This window comes from Mus pahari, chromosome 15, assembly GCF_900095145.1.
Source record: "Mus pahari chromosome 15, PAHARI_EIJ_v1.1, whole genome shotgun sequence".
Lineage (NCBI taxonomy): Eukaryota > Metazoa > Chordata > Mammalia > Rodentia > Muridae > Mus > Mus pahari.
Window position 1 is genome coordinate 20,247,741 of NC_034604.1, and position 13,030 is coordinate 20,260,770.

General features: G+C 43.6%; 1 protein-coding gene across 1 annotated transcript in view; it reads left to right on the forward strand.

Moving 5' to 3' along the window:
* The window catches only part of Elp2 (elongator acetyltransferase complex subunit 2), a 35,295-nt gene that overhangs the window by 12,615 nt on the left and 9,650 nt on the right, over nucleotides 1-13,030 (forward strand). Inside the window, exons 9-17 of the mRNA XM_021214156.2 lie at nucleotides 780-875; nucleotides 2,754-2,854; nucleotides 3,037-3,168; nucleotides 5,903-6,061; nucleotides 6,313-6,501; nucleotides 9,139-9,205; nucleotides 9,656-9,748; nucleotides 9,899-9,956; nucleotides 10,462-10,534. Of these exons, the coding sequence (XP_021069815.1) occupies nucleotides 780-875; nucleotides 2,754-2,854; nucleotides 3,037-3,168; nucleotides 5,903-6,061; nucleotides 6,313-6,501; nucleotides 9,139-9,205; nucleotides 9,656-9,748; nucleotides 9,899-9,956; nucleotides 10,462-10,534 (968 nt within the window). The remainder of the gene's footprint in view (nucleotides 1-779; nucleotides 876-2,753; nucleotides 2,855-3,036; nucleotides 3,169-5,902; nucleotides 6,062-6,312; nucleotides 6,502-9,138; nucleotides 9,206-9,655; nucleotides 9,749-9,898; nucleotides 9,957-10,461; nucleotides 10,535-13,030) is intronic.

A 13,030-nucleotide genomic window follows, 5' to 3' on the forward strand; every position in this document is an offset into this window, starting at 1 on the left:
TGCACACTGCCCTGTTAATGTCACACTGCGGGGTGGAAGCCAGGCTGTGCACACTGCCCTGTTAATGTCACACTAGGGATGGAAGCCAGGCTGTGGTATGCCAGGCTTGCCCTCTCTCACCCACCTCTCACCTGAGTTATATCCCTAGCCTTGGTTTTACCTTAATGCTACTTTTTTTTTTCTTGGTGTCCTGGAGATTAAACCCAGGGCTTCACATGCTAGGCAGAGTACAGCTCATCTCCAGTCTAGCCTCAGTTTTGAGCTGACACATAAGAGTTGTACATGTGATGTTTCAAAATGTAATCATGTGTGATTTTGTTCTTTAATTGTTATGTTACAGCCTTTTTAGGAATATTTCAAATAGTAAAATATATTCTTAATTCTTTAAGATAGAGAAAAATGTAGGAGAAAATTTATTAGTTTTTTTCTCTAGTGGGAGAGGTTAATGAAGTTTAGGGGTTTTTTGTTTGTTCTTTTTGTTGAATTTGGATTATGTTTGTTCTAATTTCTTTTCTTTTTTTTTTGTTTTTTTTTTTTTTTTTTTCGAGACAGGATTTCTCTGTGTAGCCTTGACTATCCTGGAACTCACTCTGTAGACCAGGCTGGCCTCGAACTCAGAAATCCGCCTGCCTCTGCCTCCCGAGTGCTGGGATTAAAGGCTTGTTCCACCACGCCCGGCGGTTCTAATTTCTTGACATAATTATGCAACAGTCTTGAATTTACAAATGTTCTTTTTGGAAGAGCTATGAGGAAGGGTCTCTGAGTTGCTTCTGTTGTAGGTGTTAGAACAACGGTTGCGGTTACCCTGGAGACAGTGCTGGCTGGACATGAAAACTGGGTAAATGCAGTTCATTGGCAGCCTTCATTTTACAAAGGTAGGAGGACAGCCGACAGCTCTTGCTTCATTGCATGTAACTGGGGATCGCTTTGAGGGTAACTAAAGTTGGTAAATGTGAGCCGTGTTGACCTGTAAAATCAGTGTGCTGGCGACTGGCCGACTGCAGCAAGTGCTAACACTGCCATCCTGCTGGCTCTGTTTCTTTAAAGTCCCTGTGGGACTCGGGAGTGTGAGGAAAATTGACCCAAGCCAACCTCACTGGAACCTTCAGTCTCTTGATAGTGTGGAGGGGGTGACACAGAGGCAGTACGTAGGAGAACAACGCTTTTCCCTTCTGTCTTTTGCCCTTCCTCTCTGTGTATGAGGGGCAGGGTACCCTGCTGAGGCTGGTGCTGCTGTAAAGCTGAGGAAGGCACAGGCTGGTTCTTTGACCCAGGAAAAGCAATCACTAATGCCCAGGTGGTCAGCACTCAGCTCTTAGTGCATGTCTGCCATTGCGTCTTCTTCACCGTTCCATGCTTCTCAGCCAGCTCCAGTGTATGCCTTGTAACCTAGCATAGTGCTCTCTTTCTTCACAGCCCATACCCTCTCCACTTTCCTGACCCATGTGCGCTACTGCTCTTAACACAGGAGTCTGCGCCTGCTCTGGCCCAGGCCCCACTGTTTGCTGTCTCTGTAGCTCAGAGCCTGCTAGCTGTGTGATGTACTTTTCCTGTTCTAGCAAGCCAGGCTTAACTGAAAACTAAAAAATAATCTTACTGCATATGATGGTGCTGTGCCTGTGATTCCACCACTAGAGAGGCTGAGGCAGGAGGATTGCAAGTTTATAGCCAGACTGAGCTATATAGTAAAACCCCAGAAAGAGTGAGCTGAGCATGGTCGTGCAAAGTTGTAATTCTAGCAGCAGGGAGCTGAGACAGGAGGATTACAAGATCAAGGCTAGCCCATCTTGAATAGTGAATCACACAAGTAAAAAGAAAGAAAGACCGTATAGTCATATTTGCTCATTTGAAGCTATATTTCCACTAGTAAAAATAAGAGGAAGATGTGCTGGAGCGATACACCTGACACCCTCTTTGTCATTCACACACATAGATGAATAATTAATAGTTTTTTTTTTATCTTTAAATAGTTAAAATAGTCAAAAAGGGGGCTGGAGATAGTTTAGGGACTCAGATCCAGCATTGCCCTTACAGAGGACCCAGGTCAGTTCCCAGCAGCCACGTCAGGTGGCTAGCAACTGTCATTCACAACTCCAGCAGGTTAGACACCTCTGCACAACTGACATGGAGATGCACTACAGACACACTAAAAATAGGTTTAAAAATAGTAAAGGAAAACTTTAAAACATTTATTTAAAATAATATGTGTTGTTTTGAAAACTGACATTAGTTTTTCTGTAGTTCAAGATCCTGTGTCCCTTTTAAGCTTTTCCGCCATTGAGTGGAGACACAGTGCTAGGTCAGTGTGTGTCAGTCCTAGGCATGTTATTGAACCTGAATTCCATGTTTATATAGTCATGCACAGCTTTGCTGTCATTGACAAAGCTTGGTACTGGTATGTACTTAATGTTCTGCATCACACTTTTGTACACACTTAGAGATGGCAGCCATAGTGGTTCATGTAGCGCTGGTTCATTACCCTATAACATTCCACTGTCTGACTAGATCACAGCTTGTGTGTACTAGGGCAGATTTTATGGCTGTTTGTCCAGTCTCACAGTGGAGCCAGGCTGGCCTTGGTTTGAGGCAGTGGTCCTGCCTCAGCTTCCTAAGTGCTGGGTTGTAGGTGTGAGCCATCACGCCTGCCTTTACAGGCTTGGCTGTGGCAGGCAGTGTGCTACCTGCCCTTCTGTTTTGTCCTGGCAGTCTCCAACTCTGCTTCTTGATCGTCTAAAGACAGTTTTTCTCTTCAGATGGCGTTCTGCAGCAGCCAGTGAGACTGCTGTCTGCCTCCATGGACAAAACCATGATTCTCTGGGCTCCAGATGAAGAGTCAGGGGTTTGGTTAGAGCAGGTAAGATAGTTAAGAAATACAAAGTGCAGCTTTTTAGAGTATTTTCCTAGAGCTGTAAATTTTTACTCTTTGTGTACATTGCACATTAAACAAACTGAACTTACTCTCTAGACTCCTTTTCTAGTGTGAGAAATGGACTGATTGATTGATTGATTGATAACTGATTTTCTGTTCTTGTGTAGGTCCGAGTAGGTGAAGTTGGTGGAAATACCCTGGGGTTTTTTGATTGCCAGTTCGGGGAGAATGGCACCATGATCATCGCTCATGCATTCCACGGAGCACTGCACCTTTGGAAACAGAGTACCGTAAACCCAGTACGAGCATGTGGGCCTCTGGCTGGCTTGGGCTTTCCTAGTAGGCACATTTAAGCAGAAATGACATTCATTTCTACAGATAGTCTGTGGTGTTTATGCTAGGTTAGAAGTTTGGGCTTTTCTAGGAAGAAGAATGCAGAGTTGTATAGCAGCGCGACAGTATTGAATGATGCTGTCTATGTGAGTCTGCAGTGTGGCTCAGTGGCATTGGCCCAGCTTATCTGAGGCCCTGGGTTGTCTGTCCCCTTCCCTCCCCCAATCATGTACAGATGAAAGTCAGGGATTGATGCTATGTAAGCGGTTTTTAAATTTTAACAAACTAAGAAATAAGAATAGTTGGTGAAATGTGACTTGTTGTATTTTGAACTCATATCTTCCTATTTTAATATATTTTGTAAATGTTTGTGCATTTGTTGGTATGCATGTGCAGGTGTGTTGGTGCACAGGGGCAAAGGTTAGAAGACGACCTGCAGGACCCGTGCCCTCCTCCTGTCCTGTGGGTGGCACTTAGCTCAGCTGCCAGCAGGCTTGGTGGCTAGTGCCTTTATTTCTGAGCCATCTCACTAGCCCAGTAGCTCCCTTTATAATTTTAGTTTGTGGTCTTGGTACTAATCCCCTCTGAGGTTTTAACTTGTTGTTCTATTGGAGAATTTGTCTTCTAGCCTCTATTTCGACTTAGCCTTTAGGATTACTTCCACAGTTAAAACAACCACTAAGTCTATGACATTGTTAGTTTAGGAACTATTTTTTTAATGCGAACTCTTATTTCCTTAACTCAGCTTGTCTTTGAGAACCTCTGCAGAAGAAAAGCACAAGATGAGGAAGGAGGCACTCAAATCTGAAACCAGTCTCACTGTGCCTGTGCATAGGATTTCCATATGTTAGTGTGAGGGAGTTTTAAATGGACCTTGTTTTTTAGAACAGTGTTAGGTTGTCAGCAAAACTGAGCACACTGCAGCAGCCCACATGAGCTGTTGTTCATTCATAGTCAAGATTAGTTTTAAGATTTAATGTGTCTGTGTGTGGGTATGTGCATGTAAATACAGGTGCCAGTGGAAGCTGAAAGAGGGTATTGGGTTTGTTGGAACTGGTGGTTGTAAGCTGGCTGACATGGGTGTTGTGTACTGAACATAGGTGGTCTAGAAGAACAGTACAGACTCTTAACTATTGAGACACCTTTCTAACCCTTCAAGATTGATATTCTTTATTTTTCAGAGATTTACTGTGTGTGCATGTATGTTTGTGTGTGTGCTCAGTTGTATATGTAGGTGTTCACACCTGCCTGTGCACAGGAGCCAGGAGAGTTCTTGAAAGCTGGGGTTACAGACATTTTCAGTATGCCTGGCCTGTGCCATGGCTGCTACAATCTGAACTCTAGTCTTCATGATTGCTCAGCAAGCATGCTTTTTTAATAAAAAAAAAAAAGATTCATTTATTATTATATGTAAGTGCACTGTAGCTGTCTTCAGACACTCCAGAAGAGGGCGTCAGATTTCATTGCAGATGGTTGTGAGCCACCATGTGGTTGCTGGGATTTGAACTCAGGACCTTTGGAAGAGCAGTCAGTGCTCTTAACCGCTGAACCATCTCACCAGCCCTCAGCAAGCATTCTTAACCCCACTGAGTCATCTCTCCAGCCCAGGGCTGGTTTTTATGAACAAGGAGGGAGTTTCTGTTGGAAGACTGTACTGATAATTTCAGAGTTCTGTCTGTAGCACTCAGAACCTGTTATAAACACCCACTAGAGCTTAACTTTACAACCCATACTTGTATGGTAGGGGAATTAATATAATTTCTTTGCCATATGTTCTTACAAGATGTAGCTTAGTGCAATTACTGAGCCAGCGTGTTAGCCCGTGCCTGGAATTCCAGTGCTCGGAAGCAGAGATAGGAATATCGGGAGTTCAGTGCCAGCCTCTGCGGTAACGCATGCTCGGGGCCAGCTTTGGTTAAATGAGAACCTATCTTAATAAAACAGAAGAAAATACTCCATATTCATTAGACTTGGCCTTAAACAATCTGTTGATTGCATAGTTAATTTCATTTTCCTCTTACTTGAGTTTATTGAAAAAGGGGCTATGAGGGCAGGAATTTGGCGGCCTCTGTGCACATGCTTGCTGTTGTGAGCTGAACAGGTAGGCCAACTTGCTGTGGTTCATCCTCTGTCCTTTGTACCCACAGATCCTTTAACTTTTGTTCTTGAGACAGGGTATCTCTGTGTAGATCTGGCTGTCCTTGTATGTAGATTAGGCTAACCTCAAACTCATAGAGATCTCTCAGCTTTTGCCTCCCCAGTGCTGGGTTTAGAGATGTGCACTAGCATACCTGGCTAAGCCCTCTAATTTAATATAGAAATGCTTTAGGTTCCCACTCAAAATCCATCTCATTTTACTTAATATTCTTTCTTCACTATAGATTTTAATAATTGTTCAGCGAGCACATGGTATGTGCTGTCATTGTCTATATACTTCATGAGTATAAACTCATTTAGTCCTCCTAATTCATTTGCATGGTGGTCATTATTTAATACCTGTTTTACAGGAGAGTTGATAGACAGGTAACATCAAGCTATCTGGCTGCCAGGAAGTTTCCCACAATTACTGTTTCAAAGGATACAACACACATTTGGATGTTACAGTCTCATTTATTTTATGGTCTGGTCTTGAATATTTAGCAGTTTCCTCTTGGTGGTCCCTGTTTATTTCGCTTATGTGTTTGTTCATTTTCGTTGCAGAGGCAGTGGGCTCCAGAGCTTGTCATTTCAGGACACTTCGATGGCGTCCAAGACCTCATGTGGGATCCAGAGGGAGAGTTCATTATCACTACCAGCACCGATCAGACCACTCGCCTTTTTGCTCCGTGGAAGAAGAAGGGCCAGAAGGACCCATCACAGGTAAGACGCCTTCCTCCTTAATTCAGGGCCTTCCTTCCACTTGACATTTCCCAAGTGAGTAGCCTGCATTAGGATGTTCAGGCTGAGGCTACCATGGGACGTCACCACTGGATTGTTGCACACCACTGAATTGCTGGCAATGGGACTACTTGGCAGTAGCAAGTTTTGCATCCTGCATTTTGTTTGTTCAAGAGGACTGAGTTTTGAAGTGTGCACTCGTTTTCATTATATGTGCTATGTTTTAACCCCAGGTCACTTGGCATGAGATTGCAAGGCCTCAGATACATGGATACAACCTCAAGTGTTTGGCGATGATTGATCGGTTTCAGTTTGTGTCTGGAGCAGACGAGAAAGTTCTTCGTGTTTTTTCTGCTCCTCGGAATTTTGTGGAGAATTTTAGTGTCATTTCCCAACAGTCACTGAGTCACATGCTCTGTGATGTGAGTATTTCTCTAACTTAGATATAGCATACAGGTAGAAAAGAAGTTAAATCATGTTTCAGGTTTCATAGACTTTCATGGGAGTCATCATGGCATGTAGTGGTTATAGTGTTGAACACAGATGGAGAGGTGGCTCAGCAGTGAAGAGCATTTGCTGGTCTTGCAGAGGACCTGGGTTTCATTTTCAGCATCCGTGTGATGGCTCACAATCTTCCTTAACTCCAATTGCAGGGGATCAGGTGCTTTCTGACCTCCACAGGCACCAGGCACCAGGCACCAGGCACATATGTGGTGCACATATATACATGTGGGCTAAACACTCACGAACATAGAAAATAACTATAAAATAAATAAATAAATACAGATTTTTGTGTAACAAATGAGTTCAAGACTCTAAAGCAGCAATATCATGTTCATTGATATGATGATAATATGATTGTCATATGTTGTCTCTACTGTAGGTGACTGGATTGAGTGATGGACAAATCTTATCTTGATAAAGATTCCAGTCTTTCTGTAGGGCAGAAGTGGGGCATTGAACTAATGGGATAGGAAGAGTTAATCGCTGAATCGTTTTTTCTTTTCTTTTTTTTTATTATTTTGAGACAGTATCTCATTATGCAGCCTTGACTGGGCTCTAATTTGCTTCGTAGACCAGGCTAGCCTCAATCAAACTTGTAGAGATCTACCTGTGTCTTCCTCCCAAGTGCTGAGATTAAATATATGTGCCACCACTTCTGGCCTAATAACTACATCATATGACAGGAAAATAAATTGTGGAAGAAAGAGCTCACCAATTAGAATAATGAGCAATTTATTTTTTTAAATTAAAGATACTGTGATTTGTATGTGTGAGTGTTTTGCCTGTATACATGTCTACGTATCCTATAACTGCAGTGCCTAAGAGGCCAGAGGAGGAGGAACTCCTGGATCAGAGGTACAGCCGACTGTGAGCCACCACGTGGATGCTGGGGATGGAACCCAGGCTCTCTGTGGAGAGCAGCCAGTGCTCCCAACCACTGAGCCATGGTCTAGCCCCAGTGAAAATGTTTTCCTGGGACATTTTTCATTCTTATTTATGGGACTTTTTTTTTTTTTTGCTTATTTATGTCTGCTTTTTACATAAGATTTTGGGGTACTTAGAAAAATATTTGAATTTGGATTTAAAATACAGCTTGGGTTATGTAGCATGTACATGGTCCACAGTTCTAGTGCTGAAGAAAACAAATAAGATTGTGAACTAGATGGTGTATGCCTTTAATGCCTGCGCTTGAAAAGCAAAGGCTGGCAGATGTGTATGAGTTCATGGTCAGCCTGGTCTTCATAGTGAGCATTAGGTCAGCCAAGGCTATGTAGTGAGACCTGTCTCCAACAGAGAGAGAGAGAGAGAGAGAGAGAGAGACAGACAGACAGACAGACAGACAGACAGACAGACAGACAGAGAGGAAGAGAGAGAACAAAATAATGAAGTAGTTGGCTATAGAGAATGGTTCTGTTGTACATAAGTATCTGTTTATACTTTATTACTAAGAGTTGGGTCACAGGTAAAAAGTAGATGGGTTGGGGAGGGAAGCCAGAGCTGTTGGGGCTGTTGAAGAGGGAACTGGAGAATTGAAGGAGAGTGCTGGAGGGCTTTAGGTGGCAGGTAATAATCGCTCACATTGGTACTGTTGGAAGGATGGCATGAAAAGCATTGCGGGAGAAAAATAGGATTCTGTGGGAGCCCAGAGTGTGAGGGCAGGCCAGTAGCTGAGTGGGAAAGGCAGGTGCAAGCAGAGCCACGGGGATGCATTCAGCTTCATTTGGCAGCGCTTCCTGCCTCAGCTTTCTCAGTTGCTGAAGGCAGTTGCTTCTGTTCTCCTTGTGCTGCCATTGCTGAGGGATGGAGGGAGAGCTCTGGGTGGAGGGAGAGAAGGTTCAGAGCATGTTGATTTCTAGGAAATGAAGTTCGGTTTCTGGGATTCCAGGAAAGGTTTAGCTCCGGACATATACTTGGTTCTGTGTGCTATAGTAGGCGTCCTCATGACGAGTGCTGGGTTGCCTCTTGCTGCCCTTTCCGTCAGTGTATGGGATAACATGCATCATCACCCAGCCAGGTCGCCATTCTCAGTCCTTTAGTGTTTTAAGTTCCTATCACTCATGTCTACTTGCAGAGTCTGTGTAAAGCTGAATTGGTAAACACTCAGCATATGGTTGTATACCATTTCTGGTGGTTAGCATATGGCTTACATGTGAGTGCAGGGTCTAGGCAGAGTTGCCTCTTCTGATCATATTTTACTGAGTTGTAAAAGTAGCTTTAAGTGATTTACACGTATGTAATAAAAATGTCATGGCTATGTGTTTTGGGGCTACTTCTGTTTGGGGCATCCCTTAAGGCTTTTGGTGGGGAGGCCGAGTCCTTGGCCACCAGTTAGAGTCTGCAACCCACTGCACTGTGGGGAAGGTGGGTGGTGGGTAGGATGACCTGTCTGTTGGAGAGGGATTACTTGGAGTGGCACCTGCCAGGTCAGGAGTTGGAAAGATGGCAGCCACACACAACAGACTGGATTGTTCTCTGCATTTATGAACAAGACATTTTTTGTGGTATTTGACATATCAATAACTTTTAGTGTCTGAAATGTGCTTTTCATTCTCCAGGACCATGATATTCCAGAAGGAGCCACTGTTCCTGCATTAGGGCTGTCAAATAAAGCTATCTTTCAGGGTAAGGATTTAGTTTCCAAAATAATTGAATGGCTCTAGTACTTAAAACTTAGTTACAGATTTGTGTAATGCATTCCCGGTGTACCCGTATGACTGTTTTAAAACCTCCTATTTTGTGATAACTGCTCTATTCACATGTAGCCACTGACATCACCCAGGATTTCACAGAGCCATTCAATTAGCAGTGAGATGGTGAGCAACTTGAATGATCAGTTATATATGCAAAATTTATATATGCAAAATAGCTAGGTGAAAAAAAAATGGACAGCCTCCTTATGGAATTCATTCTTACTTCAGGAGCTAGTTGGGAAAATAGCATACTAGAAACACATTTGCAGCACCTAGGCACAGCACTGAAGCAGTTATTCGGAAGGCTCTTGCTCTCTGATACGTAGCTTTGAGGCACTGTCATGGCCTCTCTATTCATGGTATCTGTGTTTCTCTAAACTAGGAGACATAGCCTCTCAGCCCTTTGAGGAGGATGAGCTCATAAGCCCTGCCTTCGGGTCTCCCCAGGTGACCTTTCAGCCCGCTGTCCTTAATGGTAAGACAAGTTAATGAAGTCCGTAGCACACACAGTCTACTCTGTGGCTGGGGACCTAAAGTAGAGCAGTGCCTTTTACTGTGTATTTGGCTAAAGAGAAAAAGTACATGTAGTATTCAAAATGTATGATAGAATGAAAATGTCTTGTAGAACCTCCCACTGAGGATCACCTTCTGCAGAACACCCTGTGGCCTGAGATTCAGAAACTGTAAGTTGAACTGTCCTTCTGGAGTTAGTCTGGCTTAAGGGTCTCCTCTTGACTTTGGCCTTCCCCTTCCTCCTACCTACGGTGTCCTCCTGCCCAATAGAATGTGAGAGAAACTCATGGGGTTTTTATTTTGTTTTTGTTTGTTTTATATTGTTGTTTACTATGGCTGTCAGTCGGTTGGTGTTCATTTCCCAGGTAGAGCGGTCTAGAAGAGTTTCTGTTCATTACTCAGCCGATGTTTTTATTTTCGTGTGTTCCCAGCAATGTGTTTCCATGGTGGAGTCTCGGGCTGGTGGCCGTGAGACATGAAAACCTGTGTGGAGGGACGCTGCTTCGGGAGCTGTTGTTTTTTTCTGGGTCCCTGGGTGTCTTCCCTCTATAGTTACCTAGGCAGATGTGGTATTCCTTTAAAGAACTGGGAGGTAGGGTGAGGCAGGGATCCTTTCTCTGTAATCTTTTTTGCAGTGTAAAAGTAAAGAGCACGCGCTTTCTCTTTCACTTTTAGGTATGGACATGGCTATGAGATAGTTTGTGTGGCCTGTAACAATTCCAAGACTCTACTTGCCTCTGCTTGCAAGGTAGGGTGTTTGTGGGGTGTGTGTATTTAATTTTACTCGGTCACAGGTAATTATAGACATTAAGTTTTTGTAAATTCAGCAGATACGAGTAGAATCTGCATGAAACGGCTCTTTTAGGTACCATTGCCTGAATCTTTTTCTTATATTTTCTTCTCCTCATCTTTCTTTAAAAACATATGATTGTATTTTAAATCCATTTTAGAACTTATTCATTCTTAGAGTTTATCCTTGAAAAGTTTGGGTTTGGGTTAGGGTTATGATTACTAATCCATGCACACACACAATGTGCACATGACATTTCCAGTGCTCACATCACTGGAAATGCTCTTGGCAACTAGGTAGGCCGCCCAGGCCTTTTCCTTACAGGGGTGTGCAGTGGCTGCAGCAGCCGTTCCTTGGGAGAGTGCAGCCTGTTGCTTGTGTTGTCATTCGGGGGCCTTGGAGACACTGCTATGTATGCATGTTTGGGATCTCATTTTGTCCCCAGTCTAGGCTCCTGCCATGTATGGGGTGGCTTTGAGAAGCTTCAGAGCACAGTGGCCAGGTCATTATGTCTGTCTTCACCAAGCTGCAGAGTAAAGACCATGTGACTGAGGCCCTGTGCAGGGCCACGGTCAAGTTCCCTGTCCACAGGCATATCCATGTTGCAAAGAGCTTTGGCTTCCCCAAGGTTAACGCGGATGAGCTTGAAGATGTGGCTCATCCCCACTGGCTGTGCTGAGGGCCTGTGCTGTGCTGTCATGGTCAGTAGTTAGGGATCCCTCAGCAGCCATTCCAGGCCTACAGCTCCTAAGGGGGGTGAGATCTTGTGAGTGTCTCCTGCCAAGTGTTGTTTTTATGAAATACCTTTAAGTTAGGGAAGTAATTATCCAACTGTATCTTCTGGTTTATTTTATTTTATGTGATTTTAGAATTAGCTTGACAGTTTCTATAGATTCTGGGGATGGCAGTGAATCTGTACATCAGTTCGAGGACAATTTTAGCAATATCTGATTAACGCCCCTTCTTTATTACTAGTCTTTAATTTCCCATAGGGATGACCTTTTAGAATAATTTTAGAGTCAAAGAAAATAGCTGTCACTGTCTCAGCTCCCTGCCCACCTCGTGCAGTGCAGTGCCGCTCTCCACACAAGGCCTCTGGGAAGCTGGGAGGTTTGGGCGTCTGCTTTTTCCTATATATTTTGTATGTTTTTTTGAGACAAGAAAATTTACTTTGTACACCAGGCTAGCATTGAACTTCCCTATTACTTGGACTAAAGCCATGCGCTACCATACCAGGCACATTGTATGACTTTTAATCTTTTTTTTTTTCCATTCCTAGAACCAAACCCCATTTCTCTACATATTATTCAAACCAGTTCAATACAAGTTTGTTAAGAACTTACCAAGGACCGGTGCTGTGCTCAGTAGGTAAAGACATACCATTAGGACCGGGTCTGATCGCTAGTGTGCATGTGGTGGAAGGAGAACCAACATCCACAAATGGCTCCCTCTGCCCATACTAACACCCACAGACATGAGAAATAGATAAAGGTAAAAGGCCTTTTAAAGAGACAGTACACACCTGCAATCTCAGTACTTGGGAGGTAGAGGCAGGAAGAGCAGGAACCTGAGGTCAGTTTCAGCTACAGCAGTAAGATTTGAAGCCAGTTAGGGCTACCCAAGACCCTGTTTCAGAAAACTGAGATCAGCAGCAGCAAACCAGCATAGTTTTCTTTGGTTTTAAGGAATGAACAATTTGAGCCTCATAGAAATATCTCTTCTACAGATTCCCTGATTAGCTTATAAAACTGGATTTTCCCTTTTTTTAATTTTTATGTATATGAGTGTTTGCCTGAATGTATGTCTATGTGACATTCATGCATGCCTGTGGAGGATAGAAGAGGTCGGGGATCTCTTGGTTCTGGAGTTAGAAGCAGTTGTGAGCCACCCTGTGATTTCTGGGAACTGAATCAGAAGTGCAGCCAGTGTTCTTGACCACTGAGCCATCTCTCCAAACCCCTCCAATAGTTTTGTAAAATGTTCATGATGGAAGTGGGTTTTGTGGGAAAGGGTTTTTTGTTTGTTTGTTTGATTGATTGTCTGTTTGTTTTTTGGTTTTTCGAGACAGGGTTTCTCTTTCTCAGTGTAGCCCTGGATGGCTGTCCTGGAACTCACTCTGTAGACCAGGCTGGCCTCAAACTCAGAAATCTGCCTGCCTCTGCCTCCTGAGTGCTAGAATCAAAAGTGTGCACCACCACTGCCCGGCCTGGGAAAGGTTTTTACCTTAGTTTAACTTAGTTTTAAGTAAAAGCTAGGGTTTTAATTTTTATTTATTTATTATTATTTTCTTTATTTACATTTCAAATGCTATCCCGAAAGTTCCGTATACCCCCCTCCCCCAACCCCTGCTTCCCTACCCACCCGCTCCCACTACTTGGCCCTGGCCTTCCCTTGTGCTGGGTCATGTAAAGTTTACAAGACCAAGGGGTCTCTCTTCCCAATGATGGCCGATTA